Genomic DNA, 27,544 nt, shown 5'->3' with positions numbered 1-27,544 from the left:
CTCTCCAATTTAAATTTTCTTCTTCATCTGCAAATAAGTGGCATTCCAATAGGGAAGGGGTACTTTTGTAAATAATCTGCCTAGTGCTATCCTTACAACCTAGCATCCACTGACTTATCAGTATGAGCAAGAAACAATAACTTAACATTTGTAGAAACTGGTCTTGAATATGTACTTAATATTTGGCATAACTTTTATGCATCAGCCTGAATTTTACTGTGTATTAGAGTTCCTGTGTTTATGTTTTCCGAATTTTTTAATGTACTGTCGAGAAAGTGGTTATTAAATTTTAAAGTTACCTTCCACTCTTAATCTCTTCTAATGAAGGAAATTAAGAAAAGCAGCCCATTTGGAAGTACACAGGGAAGGAGATGGTTCTAGCACCACAGATAACACACAGGAGGGAGCGGCTCAGAGCCCCGGTACAAGCACCTCTTACAGTGTTGGCGCCGTCTTCAGAGACCTCTGGCATGCTGCTTTCTTTTTATCAGGGTTTGTATTTATTCAAGACTTCCTGTGGCTTAGAAATGCACTGTCCCTTTTTTGACACTACAATCTTAATTAATGAGTACTAATGATTTTGAATATGACAGTCCTAGTGTGGATTTTATTTTTATAAATTATAACGCTATATATAATGGAAAAAATAGAGACCATAAAATTTACTCTGAGTTATACATATATATGTAAATGTATATGAGAATGAGATACGTATATTCATTCTGTATGAGAATGAATATATACTATTAAAGTATATTTAGTATTTATCTTAGTTTCTTTTGTGATTTCTCAAGTACTATTTTATTTCTATTAAATTGCTTATTTAATCTTCATCAGCACTATAGGACAAATTGGCTTTGTTAATAGAGCATGTGAGTTATATGACATTTTTAAAAAATTTGCCTCAATTACATAAAATTATCTGAAATAAAACATATAGGTATATGTTTTGTTACTTGAAAGAATAAAATATATACTATAATACCAGATTCTGTTTTTCCTGTAGTTTGGGTTTTTTCTTTAGTTTGTGCCATAATAAAAACTGATGAAAATTGCTAAGTTAATAAGTCAAGAAAAGGGATACTGCAAGTAACTTATTTTCAGTCACTTCTGGTAACTTCTCTGCTAGTATCATTGTTTTATCAATTTGTGATTGTGTTCTTATGATAAAATTTATCATGTACTATATAATTATAGTGCATATAATTAATTATATAATTAACCAGTTATATCCTAGGAATATTCTTATTGATAGTAATTTGGGGAGAAATTTTCACAGATTTTAATAATTTGCAGTAATGTGGCATTAAGTTGATTCTCTGACTTTTCAACCACTTAGTCTTCTAGAAAATACATATTTTATATCAGTTCACTTCAGTTGCTCAGTCGTCTGACTCTTTGCCAACCCATGGACTGTAGCATGCCAGGCTTCCCTGTCCATCACCAACTCCCGGAGCTTACTCACTCATGTCCATCGAGTCAGTGATGCCATCCAACCATCTCATCCTCTGTCGTCCCCTTCTCCTTGTGCCTTCAATCTTCCCCAACATCAAGGTCTTTTCTAATGAGTCAGCTCTTCACATCAGGTGGTGAAAGTATTGGAGCTTCAGCATCAGTCCTTCCAGTGAATGTTCAGGATTGATTTCTTTTAGGATTGGCTAGTTGGATCTCCTTGCAGTTCAAAAGACTTTCCAGAGACTTCTCCAACACCACAATTCAAAAGCATCAATTATTCGGCAGTTAGCCTTCTTTATAATCCAACTCTCACATCCATACATGACTACTGGAAAAACCATAGCTTTGACTATATGGACTTTTGTTGGTAAAGTAATGTCTCTACTTTTGAATATGCTATCTAAGTTGGTCATAGCTTTTCTTCCAAGGAGCAAATGTCTTTTCATTGCATGACTGCAGTCACCATCTGCAGTGATTTTAGAGGCCCCCAGAAATAAAGTCTGTCACTGTTTCCATTGTTTCCCCATCTATTTGCAATGAAGTGATGGGACCGGATGCCATGATCTTAGTTTTCCGAATGTTGAGTTCTAAGACAGCATTTTTACTCTTTTTCAATTTCATCTAGAGGCTCTTTAGTTTTTCTTCATTTTCTGTCATAAAGGTGGTATCATCTGCATATCTGAGGTTATTGATATTTCTTCCGGCAGTCTTGATTCCAGCTTGTGCTTCAGCCAGCCTGGCATTTCCCATGATGTATTCTGCATATAAGTTAAATAACCAGGGTGACAATACACAGCCTTGATGTACTCCCTTCACAATTTGGAACCATTCTGTTGTTGCATGTCTTGTTGCTTCTTGATCCGCATACAGGCTTCTCAGGAGGCAGGTAAAGTGGTCTGGTATTCCCATCCCCTTAAGAATTTTCCGCAGTTTATTGTGATCCACATAATCAAAGGCTTTAGTGTAGTCACTGAAGCAGATGTTTTTCTGAAACTCTTGCTTTCTTCATGATGTTGGCAATTTGATCTCTGGTTCCTCTGCCTTTTCTACATCCAACTTGAACATCTGGAAGTTCTCAGTTCATGTATTTTTGAAGCCTAGCTTGGAGAATTTTATGAATATAAATAAGTATCTCTTAATTTCTGACAGTGAAAATATGATAGTATCTGCATTATAATATGATAGTATTATCACTGCAGAGTCAAGTTTTTAAATGTTTCTCAGGACTTTCTGTAAGCAAGTATCAATGGCATAGTAGGTATGTTTGGCTTTGATGGGATCATTTAGATATTTTGGTCATTTGAAACTGGTGTTGTATGATTGTGTAGTATTCAGAATCCTCCTGACTTAGTCAGTTCGTGCATTTAGAATTCTGCCATGTTTCTCTAGTCAAATGAGTTCCAGAATTTAATTTTCATCTTTTGGGGCTGTACCATGACTTTGACTCCTAGTTATTGATATTATGATGGCTAAATCCCTTTGGATTTATTCCCTTTAATCATGACAACAGTAATCTGACTGTTTTTAAAGAAGCACTGCTTTGAACTGTCTCATTTGGGATAGTTTGCCAGCATATGAATGAGACTGTTTTAAATACTGGGTATAAAAAGATCTTAAGAAAAATGTTAATTTCAAAAGTTCTAAACCGAGTTCTGGAATCTTGATGATGTCTTGGTCTTTCAGGCTTTGATAAGACACAGAGTGCTTATACTGAAATATCAACTGAGACTTAAAATTGTTTCCGATGATAACAAGTTGAATTAGCGTAATTGTTGGAAAAATAAATGCATAATCACACAAATATCTAAGCTTTGTGTTTGGCAAGTTGGTGGTTTTCTGGATGGTATGATGAAAACTGTATTTTTAATACCCTGTATTTATGTTCAGTTCAGTCACTCAGTCGTGTCGAATATTTGCGACCCCATGAATTGCAGCATGCCAGGCCTCCCTGTCCATTACCAACTCCCGGAGTTCACCCAAACTCATGTCCATCGAGTCGGTGATGCCATCCAGCCATATCATCCTCTGTTGTCCCCTTGTCCTCCTGCCCCCAATCCCTCCCAGCATCAGGGTCTTTTTTAATGAGTCAGCTCTTCGCATGAGGTGGCCAAAGTATTGGAGTTGCAGCTTCAGCATCATTCCTTCTAATGAATGTCCAGGACTGATCTCCTTTAGGATGGACTATTTGGACCTCTTTGCAGTCCAAGGGACTCTCAAGAGTCTTCTCCAACACCACAGTTCAAAAGCATCAGTTCTTTGGCGCTAAGCTTTCTTTATAGTCCGACTCTCACATCCATACATGACTGCTGGAAAAACCATAGCCTTGACCAGACAGACCTTTGTTGGCAAAGTAATGTTTCTACTTTCGAATATGCCATCTAGGTTGGGTTACTACTTTCCTTCCAAGGAGTAAGCGTCTTTTAATTTCCTGGCTGCAATCACCATCTGCAGTGATTTTGGAGCCCCAAATAATAAAGTCTGACACTGTTTCCACTGTTTCCCCATCTATTTCCCATGAAGTGATGGGACCAGATGCCATGATCTTCGTTTTCTGAATGTTGAGCTTTAAGCCAACTTTTTCACTCTGCTCATTCACTTTCATCAAGAGGCTTTTTAGTTCCTCTTCACTTTCTGCCATAAGGATGGTGTCATCTGCATATCTGAGGTGATTGATATTTTTCCTGGCAATCTTAATTCCAGCTTGTGCTTCCTTGAAGTACTCCTTTTCCTATTTGGAACCAGTCTGTTGTTCCATGTCCAGTTCTAACTGTTGCTTCCTGACCTGCATATAGGTTTCTCAAGAGGCTGGTCAGGTAGTCTGGTATTCCCATCTCTTGAAGAATTTTCCAGAGTTTATTGTGATCCCCACAGTCAAAGGCTTTGGCATAGTCAATAAAGCAGAAATAGATGTTTTTCTGGAACTCTCTTGCTTTTTCGATGATCCAGTGGATGTTGGCAATTTGATCTCTGGTTCCTCTGCCTTATCTAAAACCAGCTTGAACATCTGGGAGTTCACAGTTCACGTATTGCTGAAGCCTGGCTTGGAGAATTTTGAGCGTTCATTTACTAGCATGTAAGATGAGTACAATTGTGCAGTAGTTTGAGCATTCTTTGGCATTGCCTTTCTTTGGGATTGGAATGAAAACTGACCTTTTTGAGTCCTGTGGCCACTGCCGAGTTTTCCAAATTTGTTGGCATATTGAGTGCAGCACTTTCACAGCATCATCTTTCAGGATTTGAAATAGCTCCACTGGAATTCCATCACCTCCACTAGCTTTGTTCCTAGTGATGCTTTCTAAGGCCCACTTTACTTCACATTCCAGGGTGTCTGGCTCTAGGTGAGTGATCACACCATCATGATTATTTGGGTTGTGAAGCTCTTTCTTGTGCAGTTCTCCTGTGTATTCTTGCCACCTCTTCTTAATATCCTCTGCTTCTGTCAGGTCCATACCATTTCTGTCCTTTATCGAGCCCATCTTTGCATGAAATGTTTCCTTGGTATCTCTAATTTTCTTGAAGAGATTTCTAGTCTTTCCCATTCTGTTGTTTTCCTCTATTTCTTTGCATTGATCCCAGAGGAAGGCTTTCTTGTCTCTCCTTGCTATTCTTTGGAACTCTGCATTCTAATGGGAATATCTTTCCTTTTCTTTTTTGCTTTTCACCTCTTTTCTTTTCACAGCTATTTGTAAGGCCTCATCAGAGAGCCATTTTGCTGTTTAGCATTTCTTTTCCATGGGGATTGTCTTGATCCCTGTCTCCTGTACAGTGTCACGAACTTCCGTCCATAGTTCATCAGGCACTCTGTGTATCAGATCTAGTCCCTTAAATCTATTTCTCAGTTCCACTGTATAATCATAAGGGATTTGATTTAGGTCATACCTGAATGGTCTAGTGGTTTTCCCTACTTTCTCTAATTTAATTCTGAATTTGGCAATAAGGAGTTCATGATCTGAGCCACAGTCAGCTCACTAGGCACTACTTATTAATGTCATTTCTGAGTATATTTCATTTTCCAGATAAAACTTTTTAAAGTAAGGCATAATATTTCTCATTTGAAAAGATTTCGGAATTATCGTAAAGGAATTCTGTAAACCTGAGAAAACTGAGCCAGACAAAATATCAATTAGAAGGATACACAAATCAGTCGTATTTTGTAAGGACTTAGCACTTTAATATCAGTTAGTTATAGTCTTAAATTAGCATAATTATAGGAAGAGTAAATATGAGAATTGCATCTAGATTGTACATCTCTTCAACACAGTACTATTCAGAGAGTTCCTAAATTCTCTTTCATGTCCTTTAATAATTCATTTGTCTCTCACAATATCATTAAAACAAAAGCATTTGGAATTATGCTTTTGAGTAAAAAAAGTAATTATATAAATTGAATTGGTAAGTTAGAGACAGTAGAATAAAATCAGGTTTCGTGTTAACTCCTCTGCGTAACTGACCTACCTTGAAGTGTTCTGTTCTGTTTAGCTTCCATATTTACTATTTTTAACACCAAAGTGAAAATTAAAGTTTCAATAAATTGATTTTCTTCACATAATGGAGTGTATTGCGTAGTGTAAATAGTAAGCAGTTCCACCAGGAATTTTAGATAACAGGGATTAAAACTTGGCTTTTACTGACTGTAGTTTATAATTCAGTTGTTTAAGCTGTTGTATGGGCGAAGCTATGTTGCATGTGTTCCCGGAGAAGGATGAAGACCATGTAAAAGCCAGTGTATTCTGGCTTTTTCCAGATTTTTAAGACTATCTTATGGACACAACTAGATAACTTATTAAATTTGCTAGCGTCACTGTATTTAGGGTTGGATTGATCCTGGAAAGGTTACAGGCACTATAAATAATTTGGCACACCTCTCAAACTTATTTGTGATAGAGGATACCTAGAGAAACATAGGGTCCCCAGAGTCTTTGAAAGGGGTATGTTAGCATATAATCATGGTGTAGTCACAGATCCAGATAGCAGTGATCGTTGTAATAGGCTCCTTTGTCATTTTCTTATATCTGAGATTTTATGCATTTTGTTTCTATAACTCTCTCCCCCCTTGATTCCTAACCATGTGCAGATGAGAGCAGGAACAGAAATTTCATACTATATTCTAGAGCAGAGTTACCTGCTGCTGTTAACTTTTTCCCTAGCATGTCTAATGTCCTTTAGTACCAAAAGCATGATCTTCAGTTCGCTCAGTTTATATAGCTCTGAACAGTTTTGAGAGCACCAAAAAAATACTTCCAACATTTTTTTCCATAGCAGTACAGAGTATTCTGAGTGTTCTTGATAACCTGACTAGGTTTTTAAATATAGAAACACACTAATTCTCATGTTTGGCATAGTAGATTGGATATTTCATAAGCTAAGTAGTTCTTTAAAAGTTCTGTTAACTTTTTGGCCAAAGTTTTAATGTGAAAAAATTTAGTTTCATCATTTATTTATGGTGTAGATCGTACATGTACAAAATTTACTTACATTTTTTTCAGAAAAGAACCAAATTGTCTCCCACTGTGTCTCACAGAGGAACTAAGGCAATTAAAGTCATGTCCTCCTAAGATATTTTTGACATAGAGCTACCTCCTTTGAACGTCAAGCAAGATACTCCAAAGAAAGTGTTAGACAGTTCATGCCTTCCAAAAGTGTTTATTAGTTATCAGTCCCTTTATAAGCCATGACCATGGCAATGAAGTTGGACATTCTGTCATTGCAAATGCTTTTTGTCCAAAATCCAGTGCAGCAATATATAAATGCTGAACCACTATGTTGTTAACAGCTGAAGCTAAAATAATATTGTATATCAACAATACTTCAGTTAAAAAAAGGCCAAATGCAAGAAATACCACTTCTGTTGTGGAGTAAGTAAAATCAGTATAGACTTGTATATCTCCTTTTTTAAGATACTGCTAACCTCACTGCCCATTGTTAACTCTGTTTTTATTAGGTGACTGTATTATATGCATTAAATATAGCTATCAAATATAAGATCTTTTTGTAAATAATAGTAAAAAGCACCATTTCTTTCTATACTGTAAGGTTTTAATTCCTAACTAGCTTCTTTCTACCTTGCTTTTTGTTTTTGGTAGAAAAAGATGATTTAGATACATGTGTTTATTTTAAAATCAATGTGCTATTAATATTGACAAAAATAAAAAATAATAAACTGACTAAATTATCTCCTGTAAAAGAGGAAATTCTAGTAAATGATCCCCCCCCAAAAAAGGAAGAAAATCAAAATGATATTTATCTCCCTTCAGTTTATTTTTTAGCATATTTTAAAGTTGTCTTAAGTAGAAGTCACTTCCCTTTAAAAAAATAAATTCTAAGTAGAATTTCACAGTTATCTATTTTTTAAAACTGAATGTCACTCCCACTGTCTTTCCCTAACAGTTTTATTCTCTTCTATAAAGAAATGGGAGGAATTCCTTAAAATCTCAGTCTTGGTCATCTGTGTTCCTTTTGAGAAATTATTACTCTGTGAAGTTCTTACTTTCAGCTATTAATGACAATATCAATGATATAGCAATCAGTGGTAAAATTAAACCTTGCCTGGAGGTTTAACCTCTTTAACTTACATTTTTGACCTTCTTTAACCTACATGTTTTTTTGAACTTAGCTCTCCTACATTTTCTCCTTCCTGCATTTCTCCTATGTCAAAATCTAAAGTAATCAGTTTGTACTTTTAAAAATGTATAATTTTACTTTGAAACAATTTTAACAATTGTTAATTAACAGAAAAGTTGAGAGAACAGTGCAAAGAACTCCCATATATTTTTCACCCAGAGACCCAGATCAATTCTGTTAATTGTCCCTATTAATATCTTTTACAGCAAAAGGATCTAATCTGGGATTATATGCCACACTCAGGGGTCATGTCCTTTTAGTCTCCTTCACTCTGGGACAGACTTCAGTCTTGCCTGAAGTTTCCTGTTTTTCACAATTTGGAAGATACAGGGCAGTCACTTAGTAGAATGTCCCTTAATGTGGGTTTGTGTCAGTGGTTTTCTGTGTCTAGTTCCAGGTGACTCATGAGAGCTCAGTGTATATCTCTTCCTTATGCTGTCTGAAATTGATCATGATAGGATTATCTACACCATGGAAATCAGAAAACGCTACAGACAAGGACTTTTTACACCTGGATAGCTGGTTGTTCAACATTTAGCAGCCCACCACTGAGTTAGTTGTGTGATATTTCCTCATATCCCAGTTGCGCATTTTTGGTAGGAATATCATTGTGTACTATCAGATGGCAAACAGCGTAGATTGTTCCTCACTAGTGATATTTATATGAATCACTTGATTAAGATAGTGTCTGCTAAATTTCTGAAGAAGGAAATGGCATCCCACTCCAGTGGTCTTGCCTGGAGAATCCCAGGGATGGTGGAGCCTAGTGGGCTGCCATTTGTGGGTTTGCACAGAGTCAGGCATGACTGAAGCGACTTAGCAGTAGCAGCATCAGCTAAATTTCTCCACTGTAAATTTATATACTTTTCCTCTGTAGTCAACAGATATCCTGTGTAGAGATACATTAACTGTAAAAATGACCTGTTTCTGATCCCACTTTCACTTTCTAGTTTTAGCATCCATTGATGATTCTTGCTTGAATTATGGTAGTTGCCAAATGGTAATTTTTCTAACTACATCATTTCCCTCTACATTTATTATTTGGCATTGACTTTAAGGAAGAGCTTTCCCTTAATTGGTTACTTAGAGATTTTTATTTTTTCAATTTGTTATTGTCATTTTTTATTTGGATGACTAGATTGGCTTCAGTTTGGCCAGGGGATACCTTAGAGCAGTTTCTTTTCTTTTCGGGGATGTCCTTGTCATTTTCTGAACCCTTCCTTACTTTTTGGTACAACAAAATGTTTCCAGGTTCAGCTTGTACTTTCTCTTCCTCAGGCTTGGAATGAACTGCTTTTTCAAGGAGAGTAATGTGTGGAAACTAAGCTCTAAATGCTGGATACACTCATTGCTATTGTAGTGTTGCCACCCTGGAGCCTTCTCAGTGGAAAGAGCTAGAAAGTGTGTGTGTGTGTGTCCTTTTACGTTTATATTTATTTCTTTGTCTAGATATAAGCCATGGATTTTCAGAGATAGTTCCAATTCAGATACAGTACTACAAAGCTCATTGTATCTTTTCTCCTCTTTATATTTTCATTCTCTGTCACTGAAAAACCTGGTTCCAATCCTGAATATACTTATTTGATTAATCCTCTGTGTGTATTGATAGCCCATTTCCAGTCCTCTGGGCTGCACCTTGCCCCCTGCCCTAAAACTGCCTTCAGATTAGTTGCCATTATTGTTTGTTGCTGGGCTGCTCCTGCTGTTCCATTCCAACTAGTGTATGCTCTTGCAACTCTCCTGTTACCACTGCTGTTATCAGCCACTGCCAGGATGCCTCAGTTTGTATTTTAAGCTGCTTTGTAAGCCCTGAGGTTGGTACTTACATTTAGTATTTTCTTTGTTATTTCAGCTGGATTTTCAACTTATCTGCATTTAGTGTGAGAGAAATATCAAATAGCTACTGTAACTTAGTAAATTACTATTCATACCTTCTCACAGCATTACTTGTACTTTGAGGAGATATTGGGAGAAACAGCCCAGAGAAAATTGGAAGGAGGCAGAGATAAGGAAGAGAGGAAGTAGGAGATAGCTGAAAATTATATGGAATGAGTTCTACTGGAACTCTTTCTCTTGGCTTAATAGTCTACTCTGTCCTGGTAAAGAAAGAATACATTCTCTTTAGAAATATTCTTAAAGCAGCCATTATCACAGATTCAAGCCCTTTTCCTAGGTTCATATCTTTTGGTCCTCTGGGATTCTGGGTTACTCTTCAAGGTTACAGCTACTTTTTCTGCTTTAACAATTGTCTTCTAGGCCTGTGTTATCAACTGTCTACTGATCTTTCTCAGGATGTTCCTGGGGACTTAACTCCAACATTTTCATCTTTCTTCCCAAATAAATTTCTCTCCTTGCATATCCTGGCTGATTAATGACTCTATTCTGCTAACTTTCCAGTCTCCCTTCCTGTTATTCACGGCCTCACCCTCCCTTTCCAACCTAGTACAGTTTCCATGAAGCTTCATAATACCTTTCCAGCACACTCTTTCACTGTCTGAGCTTCCCACATTTTTATAAGGTCAAGTAATTTCACTTCTTTTGGTCTTTTTCTACAACTCCATGTTGCACGGTGTTCAAGGGAGAGGTTAAGGGAGCAGTAAATGACATTCTGTAGGCAGAGAAGGCCACAGGTGTCCTCTGCCCCTTTTATTTTCTCTTTTGCCCTGTCTCTCCTCTCTCCCATAGTTCATTTTCCTCCCTGCATCTGCCACTCTTAAATGATCTTTGTTCTGTTGTGCATGCCTTTAGTCTCTCTCTGCCTCTTAGGGTCATACAGAAAGAAAAGGGTGAGATGATTGGGCATTGCATCTTGCACCTTTGTGAAGATCTATCTGTTCTTGGTGACCAGGAAGGAAGCATTAGAGCTCTGTAGAGCATGTGGGAGGTATGATCTGTCTGTCCCCTTTCATAATCTTACAGAAGAAGGTCGGAAGTGTAAGACAAACTTTGTAGGCCTTGAGTGTGTTAAGAAGAAATCTTAACAGGCAGTTTCCCGAACAGTGGGCTGTTGGAGATCATATAGAGAATAAACCTCATAGTCAGAAGGTCTGTGTTCTGATGTCAGCTTTGGCTCTAACCGACTGTGTGACCTTAAATTAATCATCTACACCTCTTTTTATTTCTGATTTATTGTTTCCAAAGCGAGCATTCAGCATAGATGAGTTATAGTGTCTTGTATAGTTCTGATATATTCCAATAGAACTGAGCAACTGTAGTGTTAAAGGTAACATTTTTCTCCCAAAGAAACATTCCCCCCCACCATTTAAAAGTTCTGTTTTTTGACCTACATGAAGGCATTGTACTAGTTTTATTTTTCCTGTCTTACAAAGCCGATACTCTTGAGAAAATTCAAGGAAATTTATTTTGAATACAGTTAGACACAGTTGCTTTTTAATAATGTTTTATGATAGACTTAATCTGCATTGAGCACATTTTAAGTTTGTGTGGGATTTGCATTGTATTTCTTCTACTAACCATTTCTTTTGAATAGCCATTCTTTCACCCGCTGGATCCCTCAAACATTTGTCTATTAATCAAAAATGATTTATTATTTTCCATGTTACATATTATGTATTGAGAAAAACTTAATTCCTGTAAATGAAGAACCTCAAGTGTAGTCTTTTAGAGACTTGTAAGCTACATGATTACTGACGTTTTTTCTAGAGTATTTCAGTGGGTGAAAGAGGTTACTTCTTTTTGTGTTCTTCATTTTTACTTCTTCCATTATGTAGAATTTTGTACAAAGTTTTCCCTTTTTTCATGTGCTTTTATGTTACAAAGGTCCTGTGTCTCCATTGTGTATTAAAATGAATTTATCAGAGGTATTTAGGTATCCACACTTATGGTAAAGTGTTTGGGTAAAGGAGAGTATTAAAATTAAGTTAAACCACTAATTGTAACTTAATTTTGTAATTACTGAGATAGTTTTTTAAAAATTAGTCTTTAAAAGTATATTATTAACCATAATAAAATGGGCCAAATTTTGATCTAGGTTTTGCTCAAAGACCGGTTGATTTTGACCAAATATTGTTTGATAAGTTAGGGCATGTCTCTTAGAATTGCTGTTTGTAAAACCTTAAAACTTATAAAGTAAGGTAAAATAGGACCTTGGTTTTCATATTTATTTTTATGATATTATTTTTATGAATGATTTATTGTAAATATAAGATAGCAATTAAAACCTGAGAGATAACTACCATGTTTAATTTTTAGCAGACTATAATTTCTACTGGTAACCTATCCAAAATAAACTAAGTCTATATAACACATTTCACATATTTTTCTTTGTAGATCAAAGAAAGCAAAGAATTCAATTGATAAATCAACTGAGACTGACAATGGCTATGTATCCCTTGATGGGAAAAAGACTGTTAAAAGCGGTGAAGATGGAATACAAAGCCATGAACCTCAGTGTGAAACTCTTCGACCAGAAGAGGCAACCTGGAACACCGGAACACTGAGGAACATCCCCAGCAAAGTACGTGTGATTAAAAAAAATAATACTTTGTGAGATTTTACATTAGTTAATGGAAAGTGACTTAGATGTAGTAGTTACCCTTGAGTGTATATATATTCTTCAGAATTTATTCTCTGAGTGTTTACAAATAACACTGATAATGCTGAGAATAGATAAAGTAATGTGAGTAAGCCTGATTTCCATTATAACCTGGCACCTTCTAAATTAATTGACTCCAATTTTTCTAAAATGTTAAATTAGTTTTAAATTTATAATTAATGTTCATTAAACCTTACTTTTTATTTCTCCATTTCCATATGTGTAAATGAATTTGTTTCAAATGGAAGATCTATGTTAATCTAAAAGCTTAACCTAGGACCCTGGTTTTCCTTTAATGTTCTCTATAAGAAAATCTTACTTTGTTTTTCCTACCTTTGTGACCTTTGGTGTCAGCACATTTGTTTTGTTTTTTAAAATTCTTAGAGAAAATATTTAAGGATAACAATTGTTTACTTACTTTTCTAAAAGAAACCCTAGGTTTATTGTAACATAGCCTAATATAAATATCTTCTTTCTCTTCATTTCCCTGAAGTTTTTTAGTTAGATAATTTTTTTCTTTAAAAGCTGTTACAGAGGAAAAAATTTGGTCAAATTAAAAGATAATACCTTAGTTACATTTAGAAATATAAGCATGAATGTGGCTATTGAGGAATAGTAAATGAAGAAAAGAGAATTCTCTATTTGAGTAAAGTATGTGTTATAGCTTGACAGTATATATATTTTCAGTACCTGTAGCTATATAATAAATATCACAGAGTGGCAGTAAAATAGAGTTCCTTGCCATAATTTTAGATTTTTGAGGCATTTAACTCTCTGGTAATGTGAGCCTCACATCACTAGCATGTCTCAACAAACAAAGTTTTTAGTTATGCAGTTTTCAAACACATTTCCAGATATGTATTACCTACTAACATTCTATAAGAGGAACATGAAAGTATCAATAAAATACCTATTCTGAAGTCTCTTGGTTTCAGAATTTCTGAAATCTGGGTGTCTTAATGTGTACATGATGTTGTCTGTCTGATACGTGTTTCATTTGGCTACCAGTCACTTCATCTTGCCTTGTAAACCATTATTAAAACAGGGTTGGTTTTATGGCATTTTTGGTTTGTGAAAATAGTAAATTCATTTTAGGTCTCTCAGCTTCTTTTAAAGGGTCTCTTTTCTACTTTTATACTATTTTATGTTCTCATAATTTTATAAGCTATTTCAGATCTTTTGAACAGAAACATTGTAGGACAATATTTGATAAATGACTTGAGTTACTCTTGACAGAACAGTACCAAAGTCACTGATTTAAGATGTTTTTTAGAAAATCAGGTGGTATTAATCAGTTACTTTGAAATTTTTAGAGGTATTTGAAGGTATGTGTATATATGTATGTATAATTTAATATTTTTCAGTTTTAAAGCTACAGGTTTAGTCAGAAATTACCAATGATCCTCTTTGCATACTCCTAACTTAGGATACCCAGAGGACAGTAACAAATGTCTCTGATGAAGTCTCCAGTGAAGAAGGTCCAGAAACAGGATACCCATTGCGCCGTCATGCAGACAGGACTTCTGAGAGCATTCTTCGGAATAGAAAGTCACACCATTATAAGAAACATTACCCTAATGAGGTATTTACTTTGGCCTTACATTTGTGCATATTTATCTATATGTTTTTCATTTACAACTTCTTTTAACTATTGAATATATTACTGAAATAAATATCTCCCATCAATCTCAATATCTTACTGTTATATGATCTGGATTTATAGAAGAGTACTTTTAGTTTTACATATTTCACATATAAATAGCCACATACTTTTATTCACTTTGTGCATCGTCTCTGAGGATTCATACATTGAGTTTGTTGTTTTCTTTTAAAGAGCGTTCTGGAGAGACAATCTGAACTCCCATGTTAGAATTCCACAATTTGAAAAGGCTTTACAACTTCTAAATTATAGCAGTGTTACTATTCTAAGTGACTTCTTTCTTGTCACTGTCACCAGTTACATTGCCCACACTATAAAATTCAATTCCTTTTTCTTCTATAACTCTTATATTTCTTTATTAATGTGTGTTTTTCTTTAACCCTTTTTTTCCAACTTTATTACATCTCTTGATGTTGTCATATCTCTGGAAACTATTTCAATAGAAAAAGATTTTTTCATTCAATTGTATTTTCACTTTTTCTTAAGGATAGAACATTGTCTTTCTTCAGGGCACATGAATTACTCCTTTTGTCACTTGCTGATAAATGTTACCTTCTGCTCTTTTTGTACTATATTAGAATATATATATTTTTCTTGATGGTTTAGAGTCAAACTTCTGAAAAATCTAATATTATGCTATGTTGTAATATGACAACCTTAAGAGTTTTAAGATTGAAGGAGTTACTTGTTTTTCCTATACTTTTCTTTGTGATTCTGTCTCTAGTTAATCTTTCTTGTGAACTATGGCTGTTTCTTCTGTTAGTGGCTCCATTTGAAAGACACATAATGCCAGTGTGTCTGCTCATTGCTTCTTCACCCACAACTGATGTTCCATCTCCTGTTCCTAAGCCAGATAACCACGCTTGTGAAATTTATAGTCTGTAAACAGGTGAAAGTCTGTTGGTCCTGAAAAGGATTTAGAACCTTCTATAAAAAGAGGTCTCCACCCTCCTATAGAATAACGTATTTGGTTTTACAGTTACTTTTTTTACCCATAATCTTTACTTTTCTTGATTTGCAACTATATTTTGAGATTTGAGATTCTTTTTTTCTTTTTTTTTTTTACTATTTGTTTATTTGGCTGTGCCAGGTCTTAGTTACTGCATGTGGGATCTATTTTCCTGGTCATGGATTGAACCTGGGCCCCCTGGATTGGGAGCTAGGGGTCTTAGCCACTGGACAACCAGGGAAGTCCCAATATTGAGACTTTTGAAGGACAGAACATTATTCTGCTAATCTTAACTTTTAAATAAATGTTTCTTCACATCTTCCAGATTCTAAGCTAATTAAGGCTAATAATTAGAGAGTAGGCAGTGGTTGTTTTAAATCTTTTAAAAGTGATCTAAAAGATTACATTAAAAATAAAATCAGATCTTCAAATTTTTCATCTGTGAAGTGAGAAACTTGAGACTCAAGGATATTTAAAAGGCTGTATTTCAAAATTTTTTACTCTCAAGTCAAACCAACTGAAAAGTTGTTCTTATTGTTCTATTAAAAAAGCAAAACAAAACCTCCTTTGAATAAGTAAAATTCAAACAGGATTTATAGTGTTGTTTTGCATCTATATGTAGTTATTGCTGTACTTTTCAAATTACTGGTGATACTGTTTTCTTTTAGGGTGAGACACAAAGAAATCATTTGGGGAAACACTTTGTGCAGGAGCAGGACTGATGGGCCTCACTATAAGAGTACTTTTCAGAAACTCAGCCATTTGTTGTAAGCCTCCCACATGTTAGCATCTGTAGATATGCTTCTTAGGGGGATTTTGTTTTTCAAGAAGAAATCATCCAGTCTTCTGGTGGCATGGGAGTGGTAGGTACTATACCATGTTGTCATGGTGTTTGGCACCAAGGGAGTTGGGGATGAGGTGTGATCTTGCCATTCAGTATCTTGGACTTTGACTTAACCCTTCTGTCTCTTACCCCTCAACTCCCTACCCTGGTTCCTTGCCTGTTTCTGCTGTTAATATCTACCATGTCTGATGGGTTTCTTCCAGTCTCCTATTGGGAAGATGGTGGTGGAATTACTTGGTTATCTGGGATATAGATGTCCTGGGTAATTGGTAGCTCCTTTTAAGCATTTGTACTATTTCTTAGCTCTGTCTTGCTTTGTTTAACTCTGCAAGTGTCTCAGTTTTTATTTCCTGTTGTGAATTAGCTTTTCATCTGATAATGGGAAGCATAATGAAGAAACAATGGGCTTGGAGTCAGACTACTTAAGTGACTTTGGAAAAATTGTTTAACTTGCGTGAGTCTCAGTTTCTGCTTCTGTACAGTGGGGAGAGGAGACTGGCCTCATCAGATTGTTAAGTTTAAATAAGATTATGCATAATTGCCTGGCACAAAGCATTTATATTATAAATGCTTCTTCCCTTCAACTATTTCAGTTCAAATAAATAGTCTTTATTAATATGATTGTATCCTCAATTGAAACTACCAGTCTAGAGATTTGAGATAAGCAGAGCAAACCATATTGAATGACCCATTGAGCTATTTTCTTCAGTTCTAAAATTTCCTACTTTTAGGCTTAATTCAGCAATTTGTAGTGAAATTTAAAGTGGCCATTAACCACCTAAATATTTCAGGTAAAATTCTGTTTGAAATGTAAGCAATTATAGGTAATAATGTTTAGATTCGACATTTGTGAAATGGCCCACTTAGCAATGAATATTTGATGAAATACATTTATTAAGAATTACATATACATTTTTTTAATCCCTGAAATCACCCATTAGTTTCACCTAAACAGTTATCAGGCCTTTAATCTTATTACTTATATTTGTATCTGGTTAGCAAGTCTGCATCAGCAATTAGTTACAGATAATCTAGTTTCATTAAAAATTTTGATTTAGCAATTACTGATTACTTAATACAGTGTGTCTTCCTATCTAATGAAAACAGCTTATCTTTCAAATATTATGGTTGATATTACTGAGTCTGAAGTATTTTGGGAGTGTATGTCTTAAAACAAAATTGACTTATTTTTACCCTTTTTCCTTCTTTATTCATTTTCCTGCTCAGCTCTTCTGGAAAATTTTCCTCTCTCAAACAACGTTCCTCCCATAAATACTCTTATCAGTGCAGTAAATTTTTGTTTATGGTATCCCATCCTAGTATCAATAAATTAATTATCAATAATATATCTAATTCATTTAAGATATTTGTTACTTGTGCTAACAATGGCAAAAAAAGTGGTTTCTGTCTTTCACGGACTTATAGTATATTTAAGAGATATAATATATTTGAGAATATGAACTACATGAGCATTGAACTAACATAGATAAATTTCAGATGCCAGAAAACAATGCAAAATTTGTCATTAAATAAACATAAAAAGTAACAACTTGCTTCAGGGACAAAATGATTGCTCTAAATAGAGAGTAGCTTTATTTTTTTTAATTTATTTATTTTAATTGGAGGCTAATTACTTCACAATATTGTAGTGGCTTTTGTCATACATTGACGTGAATCAGCCATGGGTAGAGAGTAGCTTTAAACTAACATTTGTCGAGCCCCTGCTTTGTACTAGGTTTGCATTAAAAACCACAGTGCTCATTTAATTTTCAGTATCTCTTTAAGGTAGGTAGTTTTATTCCCCATTGGATGATTCAGAAACAACGTAAGACAGGCTAGAAAGGGTAGAGATGGTATTTTCGTGATACTTTGTAGAGTAGACTTTAAAGGAGAGTAGGATTAACATGATTAATGTTAATCATGCTAGGAACATGATCAGAGGCTCGAGTGGCAAAGAGCAAGCTGTGTTGAGGGGCTAGGGAGTAGCCCAGTGTCGCTGTGGGAGAAATAGACAACAGGGTCCAAAGTAGTACATTGAAAGACAAGCGTGCTGGTTGAAGGAATGTGAGAAGCCACAGAAAGATTTTAGTCTGAGGAATGAAAGAGCAGCAGCACTGTGAGAAGGTTAATCTAGAAATAGGGAAAGGCCTTTCAGATGGGGGTCAATAAGGAAGGTCTTACAGTAAATAAAGTGTGAATGATGAAATCTGAACCATTGTGGTAACATGGCAAAGAGAGAGGAATAAATATAAAACATTTGCAAGTAAAATTGACAGTCTTACCAACAGAGGATGGGTAAAAACAAATCCAAAAATTTCAGTGTACTTGACTATAAGGATGGCTATTACCATTCTTTATTTAGGAAGTTATTAAAAAAAAAAAAACACTTCCCTGGTAGCTCAGATGGTAAAGCATCTGCCTACAGTGCAGAAGACCCGGGTTCTGTCCCTGTGTCAGGAAGATCCCCTGGAGAAGGAAATAGCAACCCACTCCAATATTCATGCCTGGAAAATCCCATGGACTGAGAAGCCTGTAGGGCTACAGAGTCAGAGACAACTGAGCGACTTCATTTTCACTTTTGAATTAATTTAAATTAAAATTTTACTCAAAGGTATTTATTTTGTATTTGAAAAAACTCCTAGTGGAAAAGTATATTGATGAGAAATTATTTAACTTAGGCCTTTTAGTTTTCCACTTTTTTTTTTATTACCATAGATTATCTAAAAAACCTGGGACTTCCTGGGTAGCTCAGCTGGTAAAGAATCCCCCTGCAATTCAGGAGACCCTGGTTCAATTCCTGGTTCAGGAAGTTCTGCTGGAGAAGAGATAGGCTACCCACTCCAGTATTCTTGGGTTTGCCTGGATGGTAATGATTCTGCCTGCAGTGTGGGAGACCTTGGTTCAGTCCCTGAGTTGGGAAGATCCCCTGGAGGAGAACATGGCAACCTACCCCCTGTATTCTTGACTGGAGAATCCTATGAACAGAGGAGCCTGGAAGACTATAGTCCATGGGACCACAAAGAATCAGGCATGACTAAGCACAGCACACATTTAAAAAACACAAGTTGGCAGTTATCTTCCTGGTATAGAGTATTTGTTAATTTTATATCAATTTATTGAACTTCTGTTTGAAAAACGAAAACAGTAGATATATGAAACCTAAAAAACAAAAAAAGACTAGAGTAAGAAAAGAACTTCATTAAATATATCAGTTAAAGTGGGTTAGTATTCACTGACTATGCAGTCCATATAGATTTAGGCTAGTCTTTGAATTCTGAACTTTGTATAAAGTTTAAGAGAAAACAGGCATAGCTTTTGCCTGCAAAATAATACTGAAGCTGAGATGTGAAATCACATTTTGATATGAGAAAATTTTGTTACTCCTTAAAAAGTAATATGTATTTTAATGTTTTGCTATTTATTTCACTGTCATTTGGCAGTGTGTTTGTTGTTTTAGTAAAAAGTAGCAATATATGTTTCTGATAAAATCCATTGAGTTGGAAAGGGTACATAAATTGTATTAATGTCAAAGAATATCTTGATTTCAGGATGCCCCTAAATCGGGTACTAGTTGCAGCTCTCGCTGTTCAAGTTCCAGACAGGATTCTGAGAGCACAAGGCCAGAATCTGAAACAGAAGATGTATTATGGGAAGACTTGTTACATTGTGCAGAATGCCGATCATCTTGTACCAGTGAGACAGATGTGGAAAATCCTCAAATTAATCCATGTGTGAAAAAAGAATATAGAGACGACCCTTTTCATCAGGTTGGTTTACAGTGTTGGATTGTGTGGGGCTGTTGGTCCCGCTCCTTTGAATGTATGTACATTTTACAGAGGTGAGAGAAAACTTACATTCAATTAAAATAATGTTCCCATATTTTAATCTTTATGTGACCTATGATCTGGCTTCATAGGAACATAGAATCTTAGTATTTATATAGTGATTGTCAATCACCTTGCAAACATATGTTCCTGAGAAATTATTGGCAAATAGAATTTTCTGAGTCAGATTGTACTTTAGATGTATTAGTCCTTTTCTCACTAAGCATGCTTCATGGTCAGATTCATCTATACCTGTAACCTTAATTCCACACACATATACAATTATAATTCACAAATCTACACCTCATGAATATCAGATTTCTATTTCAAAGTGCCTGTAGTAATGCTATCCAACAGAAATAAAATGAGTTACATACATAATTTAAAGTTTTCTGGTAGTCTCATTTAAAAACACTTACAAAGATAAAATTAGTTTAAATGTGTTTTGTTTAACCCAGTATATTCAAAATATTATCATTTCAACATATAACTACAATGAGAAGATCCAGAGTACTGCAACTAAGACCCGATGCAGCTAAATAAATAAATAAAATAAATAATAATAAAAAAAAAAGAAGCATAACCCTGACAAGTTGGAGAAAGTGAAGGAATGTTTTGGTCCCCAGCTGCTAGATGTGAAGATGGGAGAGCACTTATGTGCATAGGAGAAAAACAGGTGGGAAAATTGGTACAGTTTTGGTTTCTTAGGGTTCTGGAGAAAAGGTATACTTAGGAAGCCTAGCCTCCAATAGGACAAGGAACACATTCTCTGCTGAAACAGGCAGGGGAGGAAGAGTTCATGAAGCAAGTCAGACCATGAGAGTTACTGCATGATCTCTATTTGAAGTGCTGGAGGCCAGATGGTCTCTTAATAGTAAAGAAGTGAGATAGGATAAGGGGCTTGTGGATAGTGGTGAGGGCTTGGCATTATCATTTACGGGAAATGGAGATAGTGAGGAAAGAGTATATGTTTATTTGTGTTCAGGCCATATAACACATTAAAAGAGTCACACTCCTACTTGGTTGAATGAAATCTTTCTTTAGCTGGAATCTAAAACTATGAATTTGTAGCTGCCCAGTCTACACATTTTCCAAAGCAAACCATTCAGCATTATAGTAATTCAAGTCTGTGCTCCAGTCACTGATGCTGAAGAAGCTGAAGTTGACTAGTTCTGTGAAGCCTTTCAACACCTTCTAAAACTAACACCAAAAAAATATGTCCTTTTTATCATAGGGGATTGGAACACAAAAGTAGGAAGTCAAGAGATAATCAGAGAAGCAAGTTTTACCTTGGAGTATAAAATGAAACAAGGCAGAGGCTGACAGATTTTGTCAGGAGAACTTGCTGGTCATAGCAAACTCTCTTTTCCAACAACCCAAGAGATGATTCTACCCATGGACATCACCAGATGGTCAATACTGAAGTCAGATTGATTATGTTCTTAGTTCCTGAAAATGGAGAAACTATATGTAGTCAGCAAAAACAAGATCTGGAGCTGACTGTGGCTCCTATCATGAGCTCCTTATTGCACAATTTAGGCTTAAATTGAAGAAAGTAGGGAAAACCATTCAGGTATGACCTAAATCAAATCCCTTATGATTATACAGTGAAGGTGATGAATAGATTCAAGGGATTAGATCTGTTACAGTCCCTGGAGACAGAAGTTTATAACCTTATACAGGAGGCAGTAACCAAAATCATCCCAAAGAAATGTAAGAAGACAAAGTGGTTGTCTGAGGAGGCTTTATAGATAGCAAAGAAGAGAAGCAAAAGAAAAGAGAGAAAGGGAAAGATATACCAAACTGAATGCAGAGTTCCAGAGAATAGGAAGGAGAGAGAGAGAGTCTTAAATATTGCAAAGAGATAGAGGAAAACAATAGAGTAGAAAACCTAGAGATCTCTTCAAGAAAATTGGAAATATCAAGGGAACATTTCATGCAAGGATGGGCACCATAAAGGGCAGAAGTGGTAAGAACCAAAGAGAAGCAGAAGAGATTGAGAATACATAGAAGAACTGTACAAAAAAGATCTTAATGGCTCGGTGTGGGCCATGGTGTGGCCACTCACATTGAATATCCTAGAGTGTGAAGTCAAGTGAGCCTTAGGAAGCATTACTACAAACAAAGCTAGCAAAAGTGCTGGATTTCTAGGTGAGCTGTTATAAATCCTACAAGATGATGCTGTTAAAGTGCTACACTGAATATGCCAACAAATCTGGAAAACTCAGCAGTGGCCAGAGGACTGGAAAAGTCAGTTTTCATTCCAATGCCAAAGAATGTTCAAACTACCATGCAATTGCACTCATTTCACTTGCTAGCAAGGAAACACTCAAAATCCTTCAAGCTAGGCTTCAATATCATGTGAACCTAGAACTTCTAGATGTACAAACTGGATTTAGAAAAGGAAGAGGAACCAGAGGTCAAATTGCCAGCATTCATTGGATCATGAAGAAAGCAAGGGAGTTCCAGAAAAACATCTATTTCTGCTTCATTGACTATGCTAAAGCCTTTGACTGTGTAGATCTCAACAAACTATGGAAAATTCTTAAAGAGATGAGAATACCAGACCACCATACCTGCCTCTTGAGAAACCTGTATGCGGGTCAAGAAGCAACAGTTAGAACTAGACATGGAACATCCAATTTTCCAAATTGGGAAAGGAGTACATCACGGCTGTATATTGTCACGTGCTTATTTAATTTATATGCAGAGTACATCATGCAAAATGCCATGCTGGATAACTCACAAGCTGGAATCAAGATTGCAAGGAGAAATATCAACAACCTCAGATATGCAAATGATACCATCCTAATGGCAGAAAGGGAAGAGGAACTAAAGAGCGTCTTGATGAAGGTGAAAGAGGATAGTGAAAAAGCTGGCTTAAAATTCAACATTAAATAAAGCTGAGATTGCAGCATCTGGTCCCATCACTTATGGCAAATAGAAGGGGGAAAAGTAGAAGCAGTGATGGATTTTCAAAAAAATATTTTCTTGAGCTCCAAAATCACAGCCAATGGTGACTGCAGCCATGAAATTAAAAAAAGACCCTTGCTCCTTGGAAGGAGAGCTATGACAAACCTAGACAGCATATTAAAAGCAGAGGCATCACTTTCCTGACAAAGGTATGTGAAGTCAAAGCTTTGGGTTTTCCAGTAGTCATGTACAGATGTGAGAGTTGGACTATAAAGAAGGTTGAGTGAAAAGAATGGATGCTCTTGAACTGTGGTGTTGGAGGAGACTCTTGAGAATCCCTTGGACTGCAAGGAGATCCAACCAGTCCATCCTAAAGGAGACCAACTCTGACTATTCATTGGAAGGACTAGCACTGAAGCTGAACCTCCAATACTTTGGCCACCTGAAGCAAAGAGTTGACTCATTTGAAATGACCCTTACGCTGGGAAAGATTGAAGGCAAAAGGAGAAGGAGGTGGCATAGGATGGTGATTAGATAGCATCACCGACTCACTGGACTTGAATTTGGGCAAACTCTGGGTTATAGTGGAGGACAGAGGAGCCTGGTGTGCTGTAGTGCATGGGGTCACAAAGAGTCGGACATGACTTAGTGACTGAAAAATAACAGTTTTACACAGTTGTATGATATTCTCTAGAATATAGTTGTAATAATTATAATAACAAAGATTTAATAAGCATTGACCCTATATATCACCCATTGGGCAAAGTAGTCTAGATGTATTGTCTCATATAATCTCCATGATTTATGTCAATGTAGTTTTTTGTTTCATAAATGAGATGAAGGCTCAGGATTAAGTAATGCACCCAGAGTCACACAGTGTAGGTGCCAAGTAGTTGCTATTCAAGGGACAGGAAAGGGGATGCTATGCTGGTTAAAAAAATGGATAAGGCAAGAATCTAAACATGTTAAGTTGAGAAGGAAATATGAAGAAGAAGAGACCGATAGGTTGAAGAATATGTGCGTTCAAGAAAAAGTGTGTTTTAAATTGAAGGTTTGCGGAATCTTTCCTCTCTGGTAAGATGGAAGACTGTGGTTAGAGTCTCATTTCAGAAGTAGGCATTTCAGTGTGGTGACAGGGTCCAGGGTGTGGTCATGGGACTAGTTGAAGATCCCTCGAATTTAAGAAGTAGAAAAAAAAAAAAAAAGAAGAGAATAATGCGTGGGAAAAGGGTGATGGATAGGCACCTGTATATTCATCTAAGTCACTGAGGATAATAACTGGATTTTAGGTTTATGAAAATGTCTGTGAGCTCTTTTCTTAGCAACCGCATAAGTGGCACAGAGCTAGGGACCGCGCGTTGCTTTGCTCATTGTTGTATCACACAGCACTTGGTACATAGTAGGTGCTTAATATTAGTTGAGTCAAATAATGAAACAAAAATTTTCAAAAGGTGCTAAGTAGACCTTTCTTAAATGATTAAAAATTTTGTTGTAATGAATGCTCTATAGAATAAATTTTGGTCCTAAATCTGTTATATCTCTTTTTTCCTTTTTTTGGTAAAATAAAATTTTTTTTTTACTGTTTTACTCTACATATTAATTACAGTATTCTAGATTTAAAGTGATTTTGCTTTTTGATTTAGGACGATTTCACATGCATTCTGTATTCTCAGCCTTCTAAAAACAAGCTCATATTTTCAGTTTTAGCTGAAATTAGCTCCCTTTAATGAAAAGCTGCCTTTTTTGTTTGTTTGTTTGGCTAAGATCTGTATAAGGTTTGGAGGACCCTTTTCTGCCTACAATAAAGACTGGAAAATTCCTCCCCATGAAGACGCACTGAACATTTCAATCAGTGTGTTCTAGACAGTGTGTCACCAAATACGTAGTTTTATTTTCTTTTCTTGGTAAATAGTTACTGAAACATTTCTAAAAGAGAAAATTTTTATTCTGTAGCCACGGATGAGTATATATAAAGGTGCATTCCCAGGGCTTCCCTGGTGGCTCAGTAGCAAAGAATCCACCTGCCACTGCTGGAGACATGGTTTTGGTCCTTGTGTCAGGAAGATCCCATGAAGAAGGAAATGGCAACCCACCCCAGTATTCTTGCCTGGGAAATCCCATGGATAGAAGAGCCTGACAGGCTACAGTCCATGGGGTCACAAAGAGTTGGCACAACTTAGTGACCAAACAATGACCAAGACACATTCAAGTGAAGTTAATTTTTCAGTGGGTAAAGCCATACTTTAATTGCTATAGTTCCCAGAGGTGGAGACTTCAAGAAAACTTTGAACGAACAGGGAGCAAAGCAGTTGAGATTTTGATAAGGATAACAAGAAGTATTGAATGAGTTCTAAACTTTAGCTTGAAAAACATAGCTAAGAAGAACCTGTTATCTGATGAAGCTGTAAAATGGAATGATTTGCTCTTATGTTTTCTTTGAGCCTTTTAAAAAATCTTTCATGTACTAAAGGCAGTGTATATTTCAATAAGAATTTTTTTTTAGTACGTTACACATGCACACACACATTCCTATATCTTTTTAAATTCTCCAGGTTTTAGTTACTTTCTATGCTCTTGCCTTTTTCCTTTCTAGAAATAGGAAAATGCTATCACATGCTAGTTAGAAGTTACCTGAGCAAAATTAGTACTTTTAGAATTAGAATGAAGAATTTTTTGATTTCGCATTTCTTTTTCTAGATGGACATTCTTGGTATTGAATATCTTGCTTCATATAATTCACTGTTACAGACTAAGAGTTTAAAAAAAAGAAGCTTGTATATTGATGCTTTAATCTATTACCTCTGTGGTTTAACACTCTTTCCATTCAGCTTATCATTCTTGTTCCAGGCTTTTTGGTTTCATCACTTTTCATAATTTAATTATAGTTTCAGGGAAATTTTAACATTTTAGTGTAAATTATTTCTGTTTTGTTTGGGGATAAATTTTAAAATACAATTTGTATCACATAGCTCTTAAGGTTCTCCAATAATGAAATATATACTATGAAGGTTAAAGTATATTAAGATACTCTGTTTTTGGAATAGATAAATTTTCAGAGGAACCGTCTTGGTAGCCAAATAACTACACATAAAAGGGCTTTGCCAGTAGTATGACTACTGGCATTATGGTTTGCCTGTATAATTGTTCATCACTTTTTTTACTCTGTGCACATAAATGTGGTATATTAGCTTTACATAAAATTAATGTATGAGGTCAGAATAATAAGTTCCCATATTTATTTCTTGCATATTATTATATTACTTTTTATACCTTTAATTGAAATTAATCAGTGCAACTTACTTCCTCCAGAGGAAAACATATTCCTTAAGTCTGCAGAAGCATATCTTTTATCATATTTCAATCACATTTTTATCTGCCAAAGAATATTTTAAAGTAAATTCTTTGGTTCATTGTTAGAAGTTCTCTCAATGAAATATGTTATTAAAATAACTTAGAAATAATATGATATTAAAAATATCAATTGTATCTCATTCTGGAACTAATCGTTTTTGGGAGGAGGGACCAGTCTTTTTGTGTTATTTCTATTGATATCTGATAATGTAAAGATTAGTGTTTTATTGTGCTATCTTTAACCCTCAACTATCCTATTTTGAAGTTTTACTCTTTTAATTATAGATCTGAAACAAACAGAAAAACACACTAAATATATGATTTTGTTTGCATTAAAGCTTCCAGCTTTTCTTCCTACCATTTTCTATTCTGTGAAACTGTGAGAGATACTTTATTTTACCTGGGGGAATACTTCTAGTTCTATGTGCTTCAGTTTGCAATATTTGCTCTGAAGGGAAAAGTTAAATGGATCCTTTGGAGAAATGCTAGATTTAAAAAAATCAGAAAAGTAACTAAATCAAGTATTAAGGGTAAGTGTGTGTCTTTCTGAATGAGATTATATCACTGTTTAGTCTTTCAGAAAGGTTCAAATCTCGATCATTTTCTTTCATATCAGACATGCATAAGTTGAACAGTCAGTAGTATGAATAATTAGTAATATGAATTTGATGCACATTTGTCTTTGAACACTAATATATTAGGAGTTATGTAAACAGATTGATGACTAAGTGCCTTTGCTGACACATTTTAGAGTATTTTTGACCAATAAGTTGTGCTAGTATAGGTTCTGAAACTTATATGCATTTTTATAACTGTAATTTCTTAGGCTACATGTTCAGTGTATATGCTAACTAATTTTAAGATAGAATTTTAGTGTCCTTGAAATTGTACATGAGATAGCTTTGTATAGATATATCTATTCTATAAATATAAATGCATTCACCAATTTCTATTTTTTAGTGTATATAGATAAAATTGTGTGTGTGTATATATGTATATATACACAGTTTATTTTGAAATGCAGTTAATATACTCACCAATTTCTGGTTATTTTTTATAGAGTCATTTGCCCTGGCTCCATAGTTCCCACCCGGGATTAGAAAAAATAAGTGCTATCGTATGGGAAGGCAATGACTGCAAGAAAGCAGATATGTCTGTTCTTGAAATCAGTGGAATGATAATGAACAGAGTGAGTTTTTAAATTTTGTTTAGATAGTGATTATTAATATAGTAAATGATTACCGAAGTGTTATATTTATAACCTACTCACCTCATTTCTTCAACCTGAAAAAAAAGAGTTCCTTGTGTTTGAGTGGTTTGTCACCAAACATGTTTTGGTGCTTTTCATTTTCTGATCAAGAATAGACCTTGA

At 35.3% G+C, this 27,544-nt stretch overlaps 1 protein-coding gene across 1 annotated transcript in view; it reads left to right on the top strand.

Moving 5' to 3' along the window:
* The window catches only part of PHTF2 (putative homeodomain transcription factor 2), an 89,375-nt gene that overhangs the window by 47,197 nt on the left and 14,634 nt on the right, over positions 1-27,544 (top strand). The window contains exons 6-10 of the mRNA XM_068972391.1: positions 328-492; positions 12,367-12,553; positions 14,058-14,213; positions 19,633-19,851; positions 27,233-27,361. Of these exons, the coding sequence (XP_068828492.1) occupies positions 328-492; positions 12,367-12,553; positions 14,058-14,213; positions 19,633-19,851; positions 27,233-27,361 (856 nt within the window). The remainder of the gene's footprint in view (positions 1-327; positions 493-12,366; positions 12,554-14,057; positions 14,214-19,632; positions 19,852-27,232; positions 27,362-27,544) is intronic.

The sequence above is a fragment of the Capricornis sumatraensis genome, chromosome 5 (assembly GCF_032405125.1).
Source record: "Capricornis sumatraensis isolate serow.1 chromosome 5, serow.2, whole genome shotgun sequence".
Taxonomy (NCBI): Eukaryota; Metazoa; Chordata; class Mammalia; order Artiodactyla; family Bovidae; genus Capricornis; species Capricornis sumatraensis.
This window is presented reverse-complemented; position numbering and strand designations above follow the sequence as displayed.